General features: G+C 47.4%; 1 protein-coding gene across 3 annotated transcripts; it reads left to right on the top strand.

Annotated features, from left to right (window-relative positions):
- The first annotated feature begins 1,546 nt into the window (after positions 1-1,546).
- On the top strand, positions 1,547-6,020 carry LOC123427385 (trihelix transcription factor GTL1-like). 3 transcript variants are annotated; one of them, XM_045111413.1, is made up of 3 exons: positions 1,547-2,711; positions 3,551-5,183; positions 5,290-6,020. In XM_045111413.1, the coding sequence occupies exons 1-3, from the start codon at positions 2,329-2,331 to the stop codon at positions 5,545-5,547; spliced, it is 2,274 nt and encodes a 757-aa protein (XP_044967348.1). In that variant the 5' UTR covers positions 1,547-2,328; the 3' UTR covers positions 5,548-6,020. The 3 variants fall into 3 exon arrangements, with proteins under 3 accessions (XP_044967348.1, XP_044967350.1, XP_044967349.1); XM_045111415.1 differs by having other exon boundaries at positions 5,294-5,393; XM_045111414.1 differs by lacking the exon at positions 1,547-2,711 and adding an exon at positions 3,152-3,432.
- The last annotated feature ends 11,270 nt before the right edge of the window (positions 6,021-17,290 follow it).

The raw sequence follows: 17,290 nt of genomic DNA, 5'->3' as shown, positions 1-17,290 counted from the left end.
ATCTCTAGTTATATCTGGGGCAGTACGGGTATAAACGGAGTGATTTTAATTATTTTGTCCCAATTAATGCGTATTGAGAAAGAAACCTATAATTTATTTTTCCTTTTGATTTGAGAAGCAGTTGCGAGGGTAAGAATGGCAGATTTTTTTTTCTTTTACCGCGGCTTTGGGCCTACAGGGCATCCGGCCCACCACCAACCATGCTGCGTACAGCGGCGTCCACCTCATCAGAAATTGAGAACCGTCCGTTTCGCCCGGGTCCCAGTACCGATTGTACCATCCCGTTTTAAGCCGTTGGCGTCCCGGCTCATCACACTCCTTTTTTACCCTGTTTATCTAAGCCATTAATTTCACCGTGGCAGAAATTACAGCCGCAGCAGCAGTAGAGTTACTCCTTATTGATCGATCGACCGATACATACGCATGCAAAGGGCCCATTCACGGCGCGGGTGCGGTGATTAATTGCCTAACCAGACCAACCACGCGCGGCCATGCTCCTCATGCACATGCATACGTAGATCCAGCCAGCCGAATACAGATCGGGAAAAAGGATACCCACATCTTGCTACATTAGTGATCAACCAAATGCGCATATCTCGCTCGACTGATGCTCAAATCCGCTCCTCAGACTTATGCGCAATATCTATCCATCCATCTATCTGGAACTGGACGACGATCGATCGAGTTGGTTATGAATTGACGGGGCAACGGCGCCAACTTGCGGTACGTAACGTACGTACGTTTTTCACCACGCGCGCGCGCGCATTGAACCGAAGCTGCCGACACAGTGGCGAGGCGCATCTGCGCCGTGCTGCCACCACCCGCCCGCGGCGAGTAAATACAAGGAGCGCCGGCCTCCCCATCCGGCGGGTCGATGGGAGGGGGGGGGGGGGGGGGGAGGCTCGCTGGACACGCCATGCATGCAGCGCGGCAACACGTACGTCCATGCGCGCGGGCACGCGGCCGGCATGCACGCAAAGGCAAATCTTTTCTTCTCTCCAGCGACCGCAAAAATATATCGGCCTAGCTCAAAGATAGAAAGCCGGCTAGGAGATATACCTATCCAGTCACTCCATCTCCGCCGTTTCTATCTAGGAGTATATATCTATCTATCTAAAACAAAGAAAGAAAGAAAAAAAGCTCTATCTATCTCCACCGTATTTCGCTGGGGGCGGGCAGGGGCGTGTCGCGTATGCGGCACGGCGGCCGCCGCGCGCGCGGGCTGCTCATGCATGCATGGATGCATGCGCGCGGCGTGAGCGTGGCGCGCTCCGACGCGGACAAGGACGATGTCAGCGCGGCGCACTTGTCGCCGCCCGGCGGCGCCACGTCGGCCCCGGCGCAGCAGCAGCACACGTGTACGGTGAGGCGTCGGCCCATGCAGGCGTTTCCGTTTCACCGCTGCCGCCTGCCTGCGCAGTCCACACTCACACCCTCCCTCTTTTGTCCCCATGCCCGGCTCATAAATTTCCCCATATCTGTCTATCACCACGCCCCTGGACCATCCGCTATAAAACGCCACCGCCCCCGTAACAAACGCCGTCGTCGGCGCATACACAAAACTCTACATACATACATACATAGGGCGTCGTATACTACCTTTGCTGCAGAGTGTACTGCGGTGGAGTTTAGGTTCTTGGTGGGAGTGATGGAAGATGGAGGGAGCGAGGGAGGGAGGAAGAGTCGTAGGGTAGAGATCAATCAGTAGAGGCACCACCAGCCCTTCCCTTTGTAGGGGCACCCTCCTACTTTCTCTCTCTTTTTTTCTTCTCTCCTTTGCTTAGCTAGCTTCCTCTCTCCTCCCACCTCTCTCTCTTTCTTACACTCTTTGGGGCCCTTTCCAGTTGTCCACGCTCCCACTCTTTTTCACCATCCTCCCCATCCCCTCCCCTCCCTCCCTCCCTCCCCAGCCATCGCCCGTCCTCCACCTCCGGACCTTCCCTTCCCTTCCCTTCCCTTTCCTCCCTACTTGTACTACGCAGGGCTCCTTTTCCTATTTCATCCGCTCGCTCCAATTCTACTCCCTCTCCCTCCGCCCACGCCACACCACACTCACTCGGTGTGTGTGCTGTGCGAGAGAGAGAGAGAGAGAGAGAGGAAGGAGATGAGATGAGATGAGCTAGGAAGGAGCCTAGCCTAGAAACCACAATCAATTGCCTACAATTCACTAGTACTTCCCCGGCCGTCTCAACTGCTCTATACACAGTTCTACGGCCAACCACCTGTTGCGCATACAGATTTTTGCCTTGCTTCGCTAGCTTGGTACCCGCCGGACAATTTCAGAGGAGAGCGCGCGTTCAAGGCGGAGGTGCCGTGGCGGCATCATCCATGCAGCAGCACCACCAGCACCAGCAGGGTGGCGGGCCTCAGTACGGGGCGCCGCCGCCGCCGGGCATGGGGCCGTTCTCCGCGCACCCGGCTCCGGGCCCCGTGCCGCTGAGCAGCCGGCCGCCGCCGACCCAGCAGCACCAGCCGCAGCCGCAGCAGCAGCCGAGCTACGACGAATTGGGCGGCGCCGGCGGAAGCAGCTTCCCCGAGGACGACATGCTGGGCGACTCCGGCGGCAACAGCGGCGGCGGCGGCGTGCTGGGGTCGGGCGGCAACCGGTGGCCGCGGGAGGAGACGCTGGCCCTCATCAGGATCCGGTCGGAGATGGACACCACCTTCCGCGACGCCACCCTCAAGGGCCCCCTCTGGGAAGAGGTCTCCAGGTAAGGGAGAGAGATGTAGAAAGTAAAACACTGTAATTTCCATACACATTTCGCAATTCACCGCAGCAGCAGCAGCAGCTTGTCTTGGGCATGATTCCCTCATGCGCTGCGCAGGCGGCTAACGGTTTCGTGGAATTTAGCGCTCGCTGGAATGGAATGGTTCCACATGAAATGATGGCAAATTATGCGCAGCGATTGTGCCCGAAATTGCAGTTTTCCTTGCCTTTCCCGGCCGATCTAATCAAATGCTCCTCGGTTTCAGCGAGAGGCGGGGAGGAGTCGCGCGTAGGGGTGGTAGCCTAGGGTGGTGGTAAGAATCTGGGCTGCTCCTGGGGATCGCTCGTACCACGGTGTGAGTGCAGGGGCAGGCGCAGGCAGGCAGCGGCCGCAGGCTGCAGTCTGCCACTGTTTTTCGCTTTCAGTTTTTGGGAAAAGAAGCAAGGCAGCCTTTCTCTCCCATCCCAATGCGGCCCTCATCTTTGTTTATTTCCCTCCCATGGCCTCATTTTTTCTACTGCCGTCGTCTTCCTACGACTTCAATTCCCCTAAAAAGGCGAGATGGCCTGCGGTTAACTAATTCCCATTCTGCCTATATGCTTCCTCTCTCTCTCCCTCTCTCTCGCCATTCCTTGTCCTTCCGTCTCCTTGTCTCTTTCGTCCGGAGAGGAAGAGAAAGAGAGCACACGCGCACACACGCTCGAAGCTTCTTCTTCTTCTTCCTGTAAACGCACCGCTGCTCATTTAATCCTTTGATTGATTGATTGATTGATTGTAAGAGTACTACGCTACGGGAGTAATTAATTAACCTTGCTGTTTTTTTGGTCTTGATTTGGTTTCAGAAAGCTTGCGGAGCTGGGCTACAAGAGGAGCTCCAAGAAGTGCAAGGAGAAGTTCGAGAACGTGCACAAGTACTACAAGCGCACCAAGGAGGGCCGCGCCGGCAGGCAGGACGGCAAGAGCTACCGCTTCTTCCAGGAGCTCGAGGCGCTGCACGCCGCCACCGCCGCCTCGCAGCAGCAGCAGCATCAGCATCAGGAGCAGTTGCAGCTTGCCGGTGTCGCCCCCCCGCCGCAGATGCACGCCTTCTCGTCGCCCCAGCCGATGAGCGCAATGCCGCCGCCGCCGGGGCCGATCCAACCGGCCCCAATTTCTTCCGCGGCCCCTGCGCCGGCCGTGGAGCCTCCCCAGCCGCCGCCCGTCAGCCTGCAAGGCTTGAGCTTCCCGTCCATGTCCGACTCTGAGTCGGATGACGACGACGCCTCTGAGGATGACGACATGACGGCGGAGACCGGCGGCAGCCCGGATGGTGTCGGCAAGCGCAAGCGCGGCGGCAGCAAGAAGATGATGGCTTTCTTCGAGGGCCTGATGAAGCAGGTCATACAGAGGCAAGAGGAGATGCAGCAGCGGTTCCTGGAGACCATGGAGAAGAGGGAGGCCGAGCGCACGGCAAGGGAGGAGGCCTGGCGCCGGCAGGAGGTGGCCCGGCTCAACCGCGAGCAGGAGCAGCTCGCGCAAGAGCGCGCCGCCGCGGCTTCCCGCGACGCCTCCATCATCGCCTTCCTCCAGCGCATCGGTGGGCAGACCGTGCATGTCCCACCCGTCGTCATCCCTATGCCAACGCCGATGCAGGCCCAGACCCCGCCGCCGGCAAAGAAACCTCGACAGCAGCTGCCTCCTCCTCCGCCGTCACAGGCCACACATCACCCGCAGCCCAAGCCCATCCCAGCTGCGCCGCTCCAACAGCAACCGCCGGCTCTCCAACAGCAACCGCCGCCGCAACCACCGCAGCACAAGGAAACGACGCACGATGAGGCGGGGACGCCCCGCAGCGCACCGGCCCCGACTTCTGCCGGCTTATCACTCGCGCTGGTTCCCGTCGCCACGGAGCAGCACGTCGGCGAGGCCGCTGGCCTGGGACTGGGAGGAGGGGAGAGCGGAGGGGGCGCGTCGTCGTCACGGTGGCCCAAGACGGAGGTGCACGCGCTTATCCAGCTGCGCATGGACATGGACAATCGCTACCAGGAGAACGGACCCAAGGGCCCGCTGTGGGAGGAGATCTCCGCCGGGATGCGGCGGCTGGGCTACAGCCGCAACTCCAAACGATGCAAGGAGAAGTGGGAGAACATCAACAAGTACTTCAAGAAGGTGAAGGAGAGCAACAAGAGGCGGCCGGAGGACTCCAAGACATGCCCGTACTTCCACCAGCTCGAGGCCATCTACCGCAAGAAACACAACGGCGGCGGCGGCAGCGGCGCGGCCGCCAACAACGCCGCCGTATCTGTCTCAGTCCCTGCCGTCGCGGAGCATCAGAACCTGAACCGGCACGAGATCGAGATCGAGATCGAGGGGAAGAAGATCAACGACAACGACAAGAGGAACAACGGAGGAGTCGGAGCCGCGCAGGTGCCGACAAGCAACGGGCAGACAACGCCGACGACGGCCACGTTCGACGTCGATCTGGGCGTAAAAAAGGTAATGACGCACACCATATTTACTACTCCCTCCCAGCTAGCGTGTTTGATCTCGATCGATGGATGTTTTGGGGTGGAAACTAACCGGATATGCGCTTGCCGTAAAGCCAGAAGACACTGTGAGGGAGCTGAACGAGCAGCCGCAACGGGAGTTGACGACGGACGAGACCGACAGCGACGACATGGGCGATGACTACACTGACGACGGCGAGGACGGCGAGGACGACGGCAAAATGCAGTACAGGATACAGTTCCAGAGGCCAAACCCGGTCGGCGCCAACAATGCACCTCCACCGGCAACCACCGCGACGACAGCAGCGCCGACATCGACTCCGTCGAGCTCCTTCCTCGCCATGGTTCAATAAAGGCTCAGCACCATTGCTCATCCATCAGTATACTTCCAGTTCCAGAGAAGCTATAACCTCGAAACATCACCATCACCGAGTCACCGCTCGAACATGCATCACCTCCTCGAGTCGATCATCGCCATCACATCACACCATCACCGACGACGGCGACTGTTCTTTTTCACCTTGTAATTCCTCTCGTGCCATTCCATTATTTATTGATTCGTTCTGTGTAATAAGAGAGCCTCTCTTCTGTCCCCCAAACCGGCCAAGGAGGCAGAGGGGGTGGCCGGTAGAGCAAGCAAGTCCCTGCGTAACATAGGTGTTCATCCTCGTGTTAAGGCCAAAGAATTGTACATCGATGTAAGAGTCCCCTGATGTCTGTTTTTTTTCTCTTCTTCTTTTTTCGGCGGTATACAGGTTTGTATACGGGTATACAAGAGTTACATACATTTCAAGCAACTTGGATCAGAGGTCCAAAGATTGTTTTAGCTGGTGTCGCCCCCTTGTTTAGCGGTGATTAGTATAAGTGTTTTTTCTTGATAAATTTCGAAATAAGTGACTTAATATTTTACTAAATTTAGTATAAAGTTAGTATAAAGTTAAATTATTTATTTTAAGATGGAAGGAGTACTTCCTTCGTCTCAAAATAAGTGTCTTAAGCTTAATATAATTTTATACTAGAGCTACTACAAAGTTGAGGCATTTATTTTAGGACGGAGCGAGTATTTTCTATGAATTTGATATTTTAATATATGTTTGTACTGTGTAGTTGTTGCCATGTTTTTTGTTTTTATTGTAGAGATTCTACGTGGCCCACCTTTTTTAAATTTTGCAATCAATGATACGAGTTTTCTTAAGCTCGGTGTTAGATATTATGAGCTCAGCAATGTACGTAACACTAGACTAGTTTATAGAAGAACGAAGCCACTAGTACTGGTATAATTGTTTTGTACTGGTGAAAATATTGACATGGCCATCTGTCCTTTAGTCAAACTACACCGTTTCTTTTTTACTTCAGATGTAAGATTTGTATGATGTCAAGGTTTGTAAAATTTGATCAAATTTATTGGAAAATATATCAATATTCATGACACAAAATCAATATCACTGGATCCATCATGAAATTAATTTCTATAATGTATAATTGTAGTATTGAACATATGTTGATATTCTCTATATAAATTTGGTCGAATTTCATAAAGTTTATCTTCAAACAAAATTTACATGCTGAGTAAAAAAACGAAGGGAGTACTTACTTGCATGCACACTATCATTTAAGTTAAATGAAGGAAATTTATTAATAAGCATTTGATTGTACTAACAGAAAATTCATATGACATGCCATAACATTTTGAAATATGAATTCCATTTATACTATCGAATAATGAAACTTTAGAAATATGCATATATTCTTCCTGATGAAAAAAATGCATGGAATGCTCTGCTTCGCCATTTTATTTTTTTGGGTGCCAAATATGCTCAATGGGTGGGTTTATTTGGAATATACGCACAAAGTTGCATGCCCTCTTTGAGACTAGGCTTATCATTTATAGTGTTATGTACCCATTCCTATGTAAACCATCCAATGTTATGCATAGAGTAACACTAGTAGAAAACAGGGCTTTGGTCCAGGCCTGAAATCCCATTAATCCTGGTTCACTCACGAACCGGGATCCACGGGGGCATCGGTCCCAGTTCATGAGGCCAGGGCGTCGGTTGGGTCTCGTGGGTCATTGGTCCCGGTTCGTCTGACCCCTTTGGTCCCGGTTCCAGACACGAACCGGGATCAATGTGCCTCGGTCCTGGTCCACCACCATTGGTCCCAGTTTATGGCTGGAACCGGGACCAAATGGTGTCCTTTAGTCCCGGTTCGAGCCACAAATCGGGACCAATGGTTGGCCTATATATACCCCTGCCCGTGAGCACAGGAGTGCACTGCTCTGTTTTTTTGACCGACCGTGGGAGAGCTTTGTGGTGCTCTAGCTCACCTCCTATGCACATGAGGTGTTCGATGAAATGCCCGAGCCACACTTAAGCTTTCTCCTCTCGAAGCTCCTTGTCCAAGCTCTATTTTCCTCAAGATTTGTCTAGGTTTGGCGATCCGTCCTGTCCCGTCCCCGTCCTCACCGCCGTCGATCGCTCGCGCCCATTCTCGGCGCCGGTACCACCGTGGTTAGCCTCTTCTTCTTATCTTCTTTCTAAAAGAAAAAAAGTTCTTACTTGTATGATTTAGATAGATACTTGTGTAATTTTCTTACTTTTATTATTGTTTGTTATTATATAGTGTGATGGTTTTGGTATCCGTCTCCGTCGGCCCTCGTCCTGTTTATGATTCGAATGTGATGTATATTATCTTTTATAACTATTTGTTTTATTTAGTGTTTATGACAATTATGCCGACCAACATGACATAGATTTTTTAATCTAGGAGGTATGTGAACCAGAAATTCCAACCGACATAGAAACTCTTGTCGAGAAGTTAAATTTGGTTGAAAAAGAAAACAATTACTTGAAAGAAAAGTTACAAAGAGTTGAAGAGGAGAAGATCAAATTGGAGTTGAATGTTGCCGATGTCGTCAACAATCACAAGATCAAGATGGATGCAATGCGCTTGAAGATTAGAAAGATTAGAAAATATGTCATTCATACTAAGGCTTGGTATCATTATGTCATTGGTTCAATTGGTACCTTAGTTGCGGTTATGATCACATTTGTTGTTGCACTTAAATTTTTTAGTTTCAATGTATGTTTTAATTAGATTCTCTAAAGAGCTATATGTTGTTCAATAATGAGAACTATGTATGAACGTTATGTATTTATTTTGGTCACTACTGTACTTTGGCTTTAATGTGATGATGAATTTCTATTAATTTGGTCACTTCTCTATTCATGGTATGATGTAATGGTTTTTAATACACTTTATTATATAACACACGCAGATGAACCAGCAATGGATGTACCGTGACCGACGCACTTCCGAGTATATTAAGGACCGGCATAATTTTCTCGAAGCAGCTGAGGCAAACAAGGAGAATGGTTTTATGCATTGTCCATGTACTGTCTGTGGGAATACGAAGGCTTTCTCCAACTCAAAAACCCTTCACTTCCACCTACTTGAGAAGGTGCCACACTATAATGTTTGGACCAAGCACGAAGAAAGACGGGTTATGATGGAAGACAAAGAAAAAGAAGAGGATGATGACAACTACCCGCCCCCTGAATACGGTGATGCTGCAATGGGGGAAGCTGAAGATCAAGAGGAACCAGACGATGTGCCAGATGATGATCTTCGTTGGGTCATTGTTGATGCATAGAGAGAATGTGAAAGTGAAAGGGAGAATTTGAAGTTCGATCCCATGTTAGAGGATCACAAAAAAGGGTTGTATCCAAATTGCGAAGATGACAACACAAAGCTCGGTACCACACTGGAATTGCTGCAATGGAAGGCATACAATGGTGTATCTGACAAGGGATTTAGTTCGCTACTGAAAATAATGAAGAAGAAGCTTCCAAAGGATAACAAATTGCCCGACAGTATGTACGAAGCAAAGAAGGTTCTATGCCCTCTAGGATTGGAGGTGCAGAAGATACATGCATGCCCTAATGACTACATCCTCTACCGCAGTGTGTACAAGGATTTGAACGCATGCCCGGTATGCGGTGCATTGTGGTATAAGATCAGAAGAGATGACCCTGGTGATGTTGAGGGCCAGCGCACCGGGAAGATGGTTCCTGCCAAGGTGATGTGGTATGCTCCTATAATACCACAGTTGAAATGTCTATTCAGAAACAAAAAAGCATGCCGAGTTGATGCAATGGCACATAAAAGAACGTAAGGAAGACGAGAAGTTGAGAGCACCCGCTGACGGGTCGCAGTAGAGAAAGATCGAGAGAAAGTGGAGCGACTTTACAGGTGACCCAAGGAACGTATGGTTTGGTTTAATTATAGATGGCGTTAATCCTTTTGGGGAGCAGAGCAGCAAGCATAGCACATGGCCTGTGACTCTATGTATGTATAACCTTCCTTCTTGGTTGTGCATGAAGCGGAAGTTCATTACGATGCGAGTGCTCATCCAAGGCCCTAAGCAACCCGGCAATTACATTGATGTGTACCTAAGGCCATTTGTTGATGAACTTTTACTGTTATGGAATGGAAGAGGTGTACGTGCGTGGGATGAGAACGAACATGAGGAATTTGACCTACATGCCTTGCTATTTGTAACCATCAACGATTGGCCTGCTCTCAGTAACCTTTCAGGACAGACAAACAAGGGATACCACGCATGCACACACTGTTTAGATGACACCGACAATATATATTTGGACAAATGCAGGAAGAATGTGTACCTGGAGCATCGTTGATTTCTTCCGACCAACCATCAATGTCGAAAGAAAGGAAAGCATTTCAAAGGCGAGGAAGATCACCAGAAGAAGCCTGCCCTCCGTACTGGTGATCACATACTTGATATGGTCAATGATTTACATGTAATCTTTGGAAAGGGTCCTGACGGACTATCTGTTCTGACTGACGATGCGGGACGCACACCCATGTGGAAGAAGACATCTATATTTTGGGACCTAATCTATTGGAAAGACCTAGAGGTCCGCTTTGCAATCGACGTGATGCACGTGACGAAGAATCTTTGCGTGAACCTGCTAGGATTCTTGGGAGTGTATGGGAAGACAAAAGATTCACCGAAGGCATGGGAGGAACATCAACATGTGCATGAAAAAGATGGCATGCATCCAAAGCAGTATGAAGGTCCTGCCAGCTACACTCTTACCAAAGAAGAGAAGGAAATCTTCTTTGAATGCCTGCTCAGTATGAAGGTCCCGTTTGGATTCTCGTTGAATATAAAGGAATAATAAATATGGTAGAGAAAAAGTTCGAGAACCTAAAGTCTCATGACTGCCACATGATTATGACGCAACTGCTTCCGGTTGCATTGAGGGTGCTTCTACCGGAAAGCGTTCGATTAGCCATTGTGAAGCTATGTGCATTCCTCAATGCAATTTCTCAGAAGGCGATCGATCCAGAAATCTTGCTATGGTTAAGAAGTGATTTGGTGCAATGTCTTGTTAGTTTCGAGCTGGTGTTCCCACCATCCTTCTTCAATATCATGACGCGCGTCCTAGTTCATCTAGTCGACGAGATTGTCGTTCTGGGCCCTATATTTCTACACAATATGTTCCCCTTTGAGAGGTTCACGGGAGTCTTAAAGAAATATGTTCATAACTGTGCTAGGCCAGAAGGAAGCATCTCCATGGGCCATCAAACAGAGGATGTCATTGGGTTTTGTGTTGACTTCATTCCTTGTAATGGCCCAGAGTGTAACTTGCCTTATTTGGAACCTTCTGTATGTGGGTCCATCTTGTCATTGCAATGAGAGTTATATTCCATGTGGTATTTCATGTGCATGCCTTGTTTTCTTTTGCATTCATGCATCCATTCATCCATGCCTCTTTGTGTTTGTTGCCTTTGTGAATCCATGTGATGTTGTGGTATGTGATGTGATGATGTGTGATGATATGTGTTGATAAGTGAGATGATGTGGAGCAGTGCATTTGAGAGTAGAGAGCAACTATGTTGGTTTGCAACTAGGTTTCAAAACTTCTTTCTCTCTATTTAACTCAAGCTCAAGTTTCACTTGCTTCATCCCTGTTTCAAAAATGCTCATGTTTTAGTATGAATTGTGATGGATGTGATGCTATGTTTTTAGTGTTTTGGAACTTTGTTTTAGTGGTGCAAATATTCATAAAATAGATCAAATAATTCTGTTTTATAAATATTTAAAGGCTCCAAAAATTCCTCTTATATTTTATTTAAATAGGTCATAATTCCTTATGACCAGGGGCATTGTTGTTTTATTTTTAGCTTCAATACTGTTGCCTATGTTTTATTTCTTGTCTATGTTTGTTTTTAAAATAGAAACCCCAGTGGGTTTTCTTTCTCTATCTGGCGCCTTCGAGTGGGCTTTCTCCCACTGGCTGGCCCAACTCCTCCTCTCGCGCGCCAGCCTTTCCCTGTAGACGGCGTCTCCTTCCTCTGTCGCCTTTCCGTCAGTCTCCTTCAGAGACAGCGCGCTAGAGAGCGACGCCGTCTCACGGACGTCGAGGCCGCGCGTCCCTCGCCTCCTCCTCCTCCTATAAAGAGTGCTTGGCGTCCGTGTAAGGCCTAGGGTTCCTCCAAGCCGCCGCCGCTCCTTCCCTCTTCCTCCTCCCTCTCCCCAGATCGAAAGCAGTCGGGCCGAGCTCCTCCTCCGCCATGGCCGTGACTTGAGGAGCTCCTCGCCGTCGTTGCCGTGCGTCTGCGTCCTCTCCAAGCCTTCGGTGAGCACGCGGAACCTCAAGGGGACCCGTTCCTGCAGCTAGGAGGAGCAAATCGGATCGGCTTCCCCTACACCGACGGCGACTTCTTCCTCTCTGACTAACACCTCCGCCTCGGCTTCTTGCTCTTCTTCCACGACTTCCTCTTTGACAGGCATGGCGTCCTCGTCCAGTGGGTGAGCTAGCATATTCCTCCCCCTTCCCTGTCGACAGATCCAACGTAGGAACCGTAGCATCGCTGCCGAGCATGTCTCTGTCGCCGGCGCCGCCGCGTGTCGTCGAGCAGTAGATGTAGGCCTCCTCGAGGAGAGTTAGCTAGTGGAATGGAACCGTGGGAGCCCCTTCTCCCTTTCATCGACAAGCCATTGCCCAATTTGCAGTAGATCGCCGGAGTTGTGCTTCCCCTGTTCTGGCCACCGTCGGGCAGAGGAAGGACTAGAGGGCAATAGAGTTTCCTCCTTCCCTCTGTTAAGATCCATAGCAGCAGCGTAGTGGTGGAGAGTGTTTTGCACAACATTTGGTTGCAGGTTCGAGACCCAGTGGCGACACCCTTTTGCTTATTTGATTTTCGGGCACAGTAGGGTAGGAGAGACAGCTTACCTTACAAGTCTCCTCTGTTCTGACAAGTGAACGAGCAGTAGCGCAGTGGTGAATCCCACAAGCCCTTTTATTTTTTTTTGCCTATTTTCTTTTTTTGTTTTTCTTTTGCTTGCTAGATTGTTGCTGCAGCTTGCTTGGTCACCTTGTGTGGTATTTTTTACCTCACAACCAGTAGGTTGTCTCTAATTATTTTGCTAGCATGTGTAGTGATGCATGTGTAGAATTTGAGTGCAAGTGGTGTGAGTGAGCAAGCTCCCATGAGATTTGTAGTGTGGGTGTTAGCATGTGTGTATTGCACTAGGGTAGTGATGTTTATGTGTGTGTGTGTTACTCTTGTGCATGGGTGTGAGCTCATGCACTAGGTTGTGCAAGTGTGTGAGTGTGTATGTGTGTGGGTTCCCCCCCCACATACCTTGTGGTAGTTGTAGATGTATGTGTGTGTGTGCATGTGTGTGTGTGTCACACACATGCCCAAGGCATGGTGTGCCTTGATGAGCACTTATGTGCAAGCTTGTATGTGTAGGTGTAGGAATGCATGATATGAGTGTAAGTTAGTGTGTGTGTTTTAACTAGCATGTGTAGGTGCTTGATATATGTGTGTTTGATGTATGTGTGTGTGTGGTGGTGTGCTAAGGCACATGAACATGAGGTCTACCCCTCATGTGCACCATTGGATTTGTGAGTGTGTGCAAGTGAATGTGTAGGTGATGATCTAGTGAGAAGCACATGTGATATGGCACTATTTACCTCTTTGTGATTCCATGTATATTTTCCTTTCTACTTTGTGCCAAATTGTTCTATGCCAGTACCTAGGTATTATATATGTTTTTGGGGTAGAATCATCCCAGTAATCCAATGGTGGAATCGGATTCCACTTTGGAAGACTTTCTGGGAATGTCATATTTCCGTTTTGTTCAATGTTTGGAGCTTGGTTCCATGTGATGTGATGAGCCTAAGAGGGTGATTCCTTGTTGTGGCAGTAGAGGGTGAACCCCTCCATAGCATTGTGGTTTTGTTTTATGCTTAGGAGTTTATATGTGCAGGTTGTGCTTTGTCAAAGTAGGCATAAAATCTGTGATTTTCACTAAGTCTGAGAAACTGCTGTTATTTTCTTTCCTTGTAGTTGTGCTTGCAAAAGTTCATGTGTTGGGAATCAGCCCTTGCAATAAACTGGAAAGTTGGAGCTTTTGTGTTTGTCTAGCTCCCTGTCAATTTTCATTCCATTTGACTTCCTGTAGATATTGTTTTGGGTGCTGTCAAAATGCTTCAGAGCATAAACAGCTAGTGAGAATCTGAAAATTTCACTAAGTCCCTGAAAACTGATATTTTTGTCCAAGTTAGTAGCTCTAGAACTTTCTGTGTGAAACTCCTTTGTATTTTCTTTTTGCTCATGCTTGTAGAGCTTTTGAATAGCTTCTGCCACATATCTTATTTGGCACATTTGTGTGGCTGTAGGTGCTTTGCATGTAGCTCTCAAACTGCTATGATGCTGTTTAGGACAGAATGTATAGTTTTAATGTTTTGATGCTTGTGAGTGCATAGTTGATGGTGTGGTGAGTTTCTTTGCACCACCCCATCCATACTTGCTTGTTTGATGATGTGGCAACCTGGGAATACTAGAAGTGGATTTGATCTGTGGGACTCCATTTCTTGTTTCGTTATTTCCGGTTGATCCGTAGCTCCGTTCGTAACGTTCTTTATATGTTTTTTGCATCGTTTTCGCGTGATGCATCTGTTCATGTCATCCTCATGCATGTCAAGATAGCTTAGAGTACAGTTCTGTCCAGAAGTTTTCTTTTCTTCTCATGATATTGACGTGTACTTTACTAGTACTCCTAGTAGCACCAGGATATAAGATACCGGTTCGGTTGCTAAGTGTTAGTAACTCGAAATAAAAGCTACGGAATAAACAGAGACTAGCTAAAGGCGAGGTGACGATGTGTGTTGGAAGTGTTTACAAGGTTGATATGTTCACACATCGCACACTCCCTCTACCATCCAGATTAGTATTAAACCTAAATAAATGTTATTTTGTGTTTGCATTGAGCATAGACATGATTGGATTATGTTAATGGCAAATATGATTATTCATCTAAAGAGAATAATGGCTATTATGTTTACTTGAATGATACCTTAAATGGTCTTGCACCTAGAATGAATGGTTTATTGAATCTCGATCGTAGTGATACACATGTTCATAATATTGTTGCCAAAAGATACAAAGTAGTAATGATAGTACCACTTACTTGTGGCACTGCTGCTTGAGTCACATTGGTATAAAATACATGAAGAAGCTCCATGCTGATGGATCTTTGTAGTCACTCATTTTGAAACGTTTGAGACATGCAAACCATGCCTGTTGGTATAAACGCATGAAGAAACTCCATGCAAATGGATCGTTTGACTCACTTGATTTTTGAATCACTTGAGACATGCAAATCATACCACATGGGCAAGATGATTGAAGACCTCTTTTTCCAGTGAGAGGGAACTAGAATGTAACTTGTTGGAAGTAATACATTTTGATGTGTGCAGTCCTATGAGTACTGAGGCACGCAATGAATATCATTATGTTCATACTTCACAAATGATTTGAGTAGATACTAGTGTATTTACTTGATGAAACACACATCTGAATTATTGAAGAAGGTTCAAGTAATTTTAGAGTGAAGTTGAAGATCATCGTGACAAGAGGATAATATGTCTACAATGTGATCGTGGAGATAATCATATATATCTAAGTTACAAGTTTGGTAAACGCTTAAGACAAGGTGAAAATTGTTTCACGTGAAAAATGTTTCACAACTCATGCCACTTGGAACACCATAGTCTGATGGTGTGTCCGTATGTCATAATCGCGCAGTATTAGACATAGTGCATAATATGATATTTCTTATCAAATTACCACTATCGTTTATGGGTTAGGCATTAGAGACAACCGCATTCACTTTAAATAGGGTACCAGGTAATTCCGTTGAGATGACGCCGCATGAACTATGGTTTAGAGAAACCTAAACTGTCATTTCTTAAAAGTTTGGGGCTGGGATGCTTATGTGAAAGAGTTTTCAACCTGATAAGCTCGAACCCAAAGCGGATAAGTGCATTTTCATAGGACACCCAAAACAGTTGGGTATACCTCCTATCTCAGATCCGGAAGCAAATGTGTTTGTTTCTTGAAACGAGTCCTTTCTCGAGGATAAATTTCTCTCGAAAGAATTGAGTGGGAGTTTTGGTGGAAACTTGATGAGGTTGTGTGAACCATCACTTCAACCAGTGTGTGTGTAGCAGGGCGCGGGAAGTTGTTACTGTGGCACCTACACCAATTGAAGTGGAAGCTAATGAGAGTGATCGTGAGACTTCAGATCAAGTTACGAGAAACCTCGTAGGTCGACAAGGCCACGTACTGCTGCTGCATAATGGTATAGTAACCCTGTCTTGAAGGTCATGTTGTTGTACAACAATGAACCTATGAGCTATGGAGAAGCGATGGTGGGCCCGGATTCCAACAAATGGCTCGAGGCCATGAAATCCGAGAGAGGATCCATCTATGAAAACAAAGTATAGACTTTGGAAGAACCACTTGATGGTCTTAAGACTATTAACTGTGAATGGATCTTTAATAGAAAGAAAAACGGTGATGGTGAAAAGTCACCATTAAGAAAGCTCGACTTGTCGCGAAGATGTTTCCGACAAAGTTCAAAGAGTTGACTACGATGAGACTTTCTCACTCGTAGCGATGCTGAAAGTCTGTTGGAATTATGTTAGGAGTTGCTGCATCATTTATGAAATCTTACAGATAGGATGTAAAAATATTGTTTCCTTGACGGTTTCCTTGAGGAAAGGTTGTATGTGATACAACAAAAAGATTTTGTCGATCCTAAAGGGTGCTAACAAGTATGCAAAGCTCCAGCGATCCTTCTATGGACTGGAGCAACCATCTCGGAGTTGGAATATACACTTTGATGAGATGATCACAGTTTTTGGTTCCATACAAAGTTTGTGAGAAACTTGTATTTCCAAAAGGTGAGTGGGAGCACTATAGAATTTCTGATGAATATATGTGGTTGACATACTGTTGATCGGAAATAATATAGAATTTCTGTAAAGCATAAAGGGTTGTTTGAAATGAGTTTTTCAAACAAAACCTAGATGTAGCTACTTGAGAGTTGAGCATCAAGATCTATAAAGATAGATCAAAGTGCTTAATGGAACTTTCATCGAAATGCATGCCTTGACAAGTTTTTGAAGGAGTTCAAAATTGATCAGCAAAGAAGGAGTTCTTGGCTATGTTGCAAGGTGTAAATTTGAGTACGACTCAAAGCCCGACCACAGCAGAAGAAAGAGAAAGGATGAATGTCGTCCCCTATGCATCAGCCGTAGACTCTACAAGTATGCTTTGCTGTGTACCGCACCTAAAGCATGCCTTGCCATGAGTCAGTCATGGGGTACGAGAGTGATCCAGGAATGGATCACTGGACACCGGTCAAAGTTATCCTTAGTAACTAATGAACTAAGGAATTTTTTGTCAATTATGGAAGTGATTAAAGAGTTTGTCGTAAAGGAGTTACGTCGATACAAGCTTTGTCACTGATCCGGAGGACTATGAGTAGTAAACTGGATTCGTACAGTGGAGCAATCATTTGGAATGGTTTCAGATGGGGCATAGTAGCATCTATAGGATGACGTAGAGATTTGTAAAGCACACATGGATCTGAAAGGTTCAGAGCCATTGACTATAAACCTCTCTTACAAGCAAGACATGATCAAACCCCAAAACTGTATGGGTGTTGAATTCATTACAATCACATAGTGATGTAAACTAGATTATTGA

This window comes from Hordeum vulgare, chromosome 2H (assembly GCF_904849725.1).
Source record: "Hordeum vulgare subsp. vulgare chromosome 2H, MorexV3_pseudomolecules_assembly, whole genome shotgun sequence".
In the NCBI taxonomy this organism is placed as follows: domain Eukaryota; kingdom Viridiplantae; phylum Streptophyta; class Magnoliopsida; order Poales; family Poaceae; genus Hordeum; species Hordeum vulgare.
The sequence above is the reverse complement of the archived record's forward strand: the minus strand, read 5'-3'. Positions and strand labels throughout refer to the sequence as shown.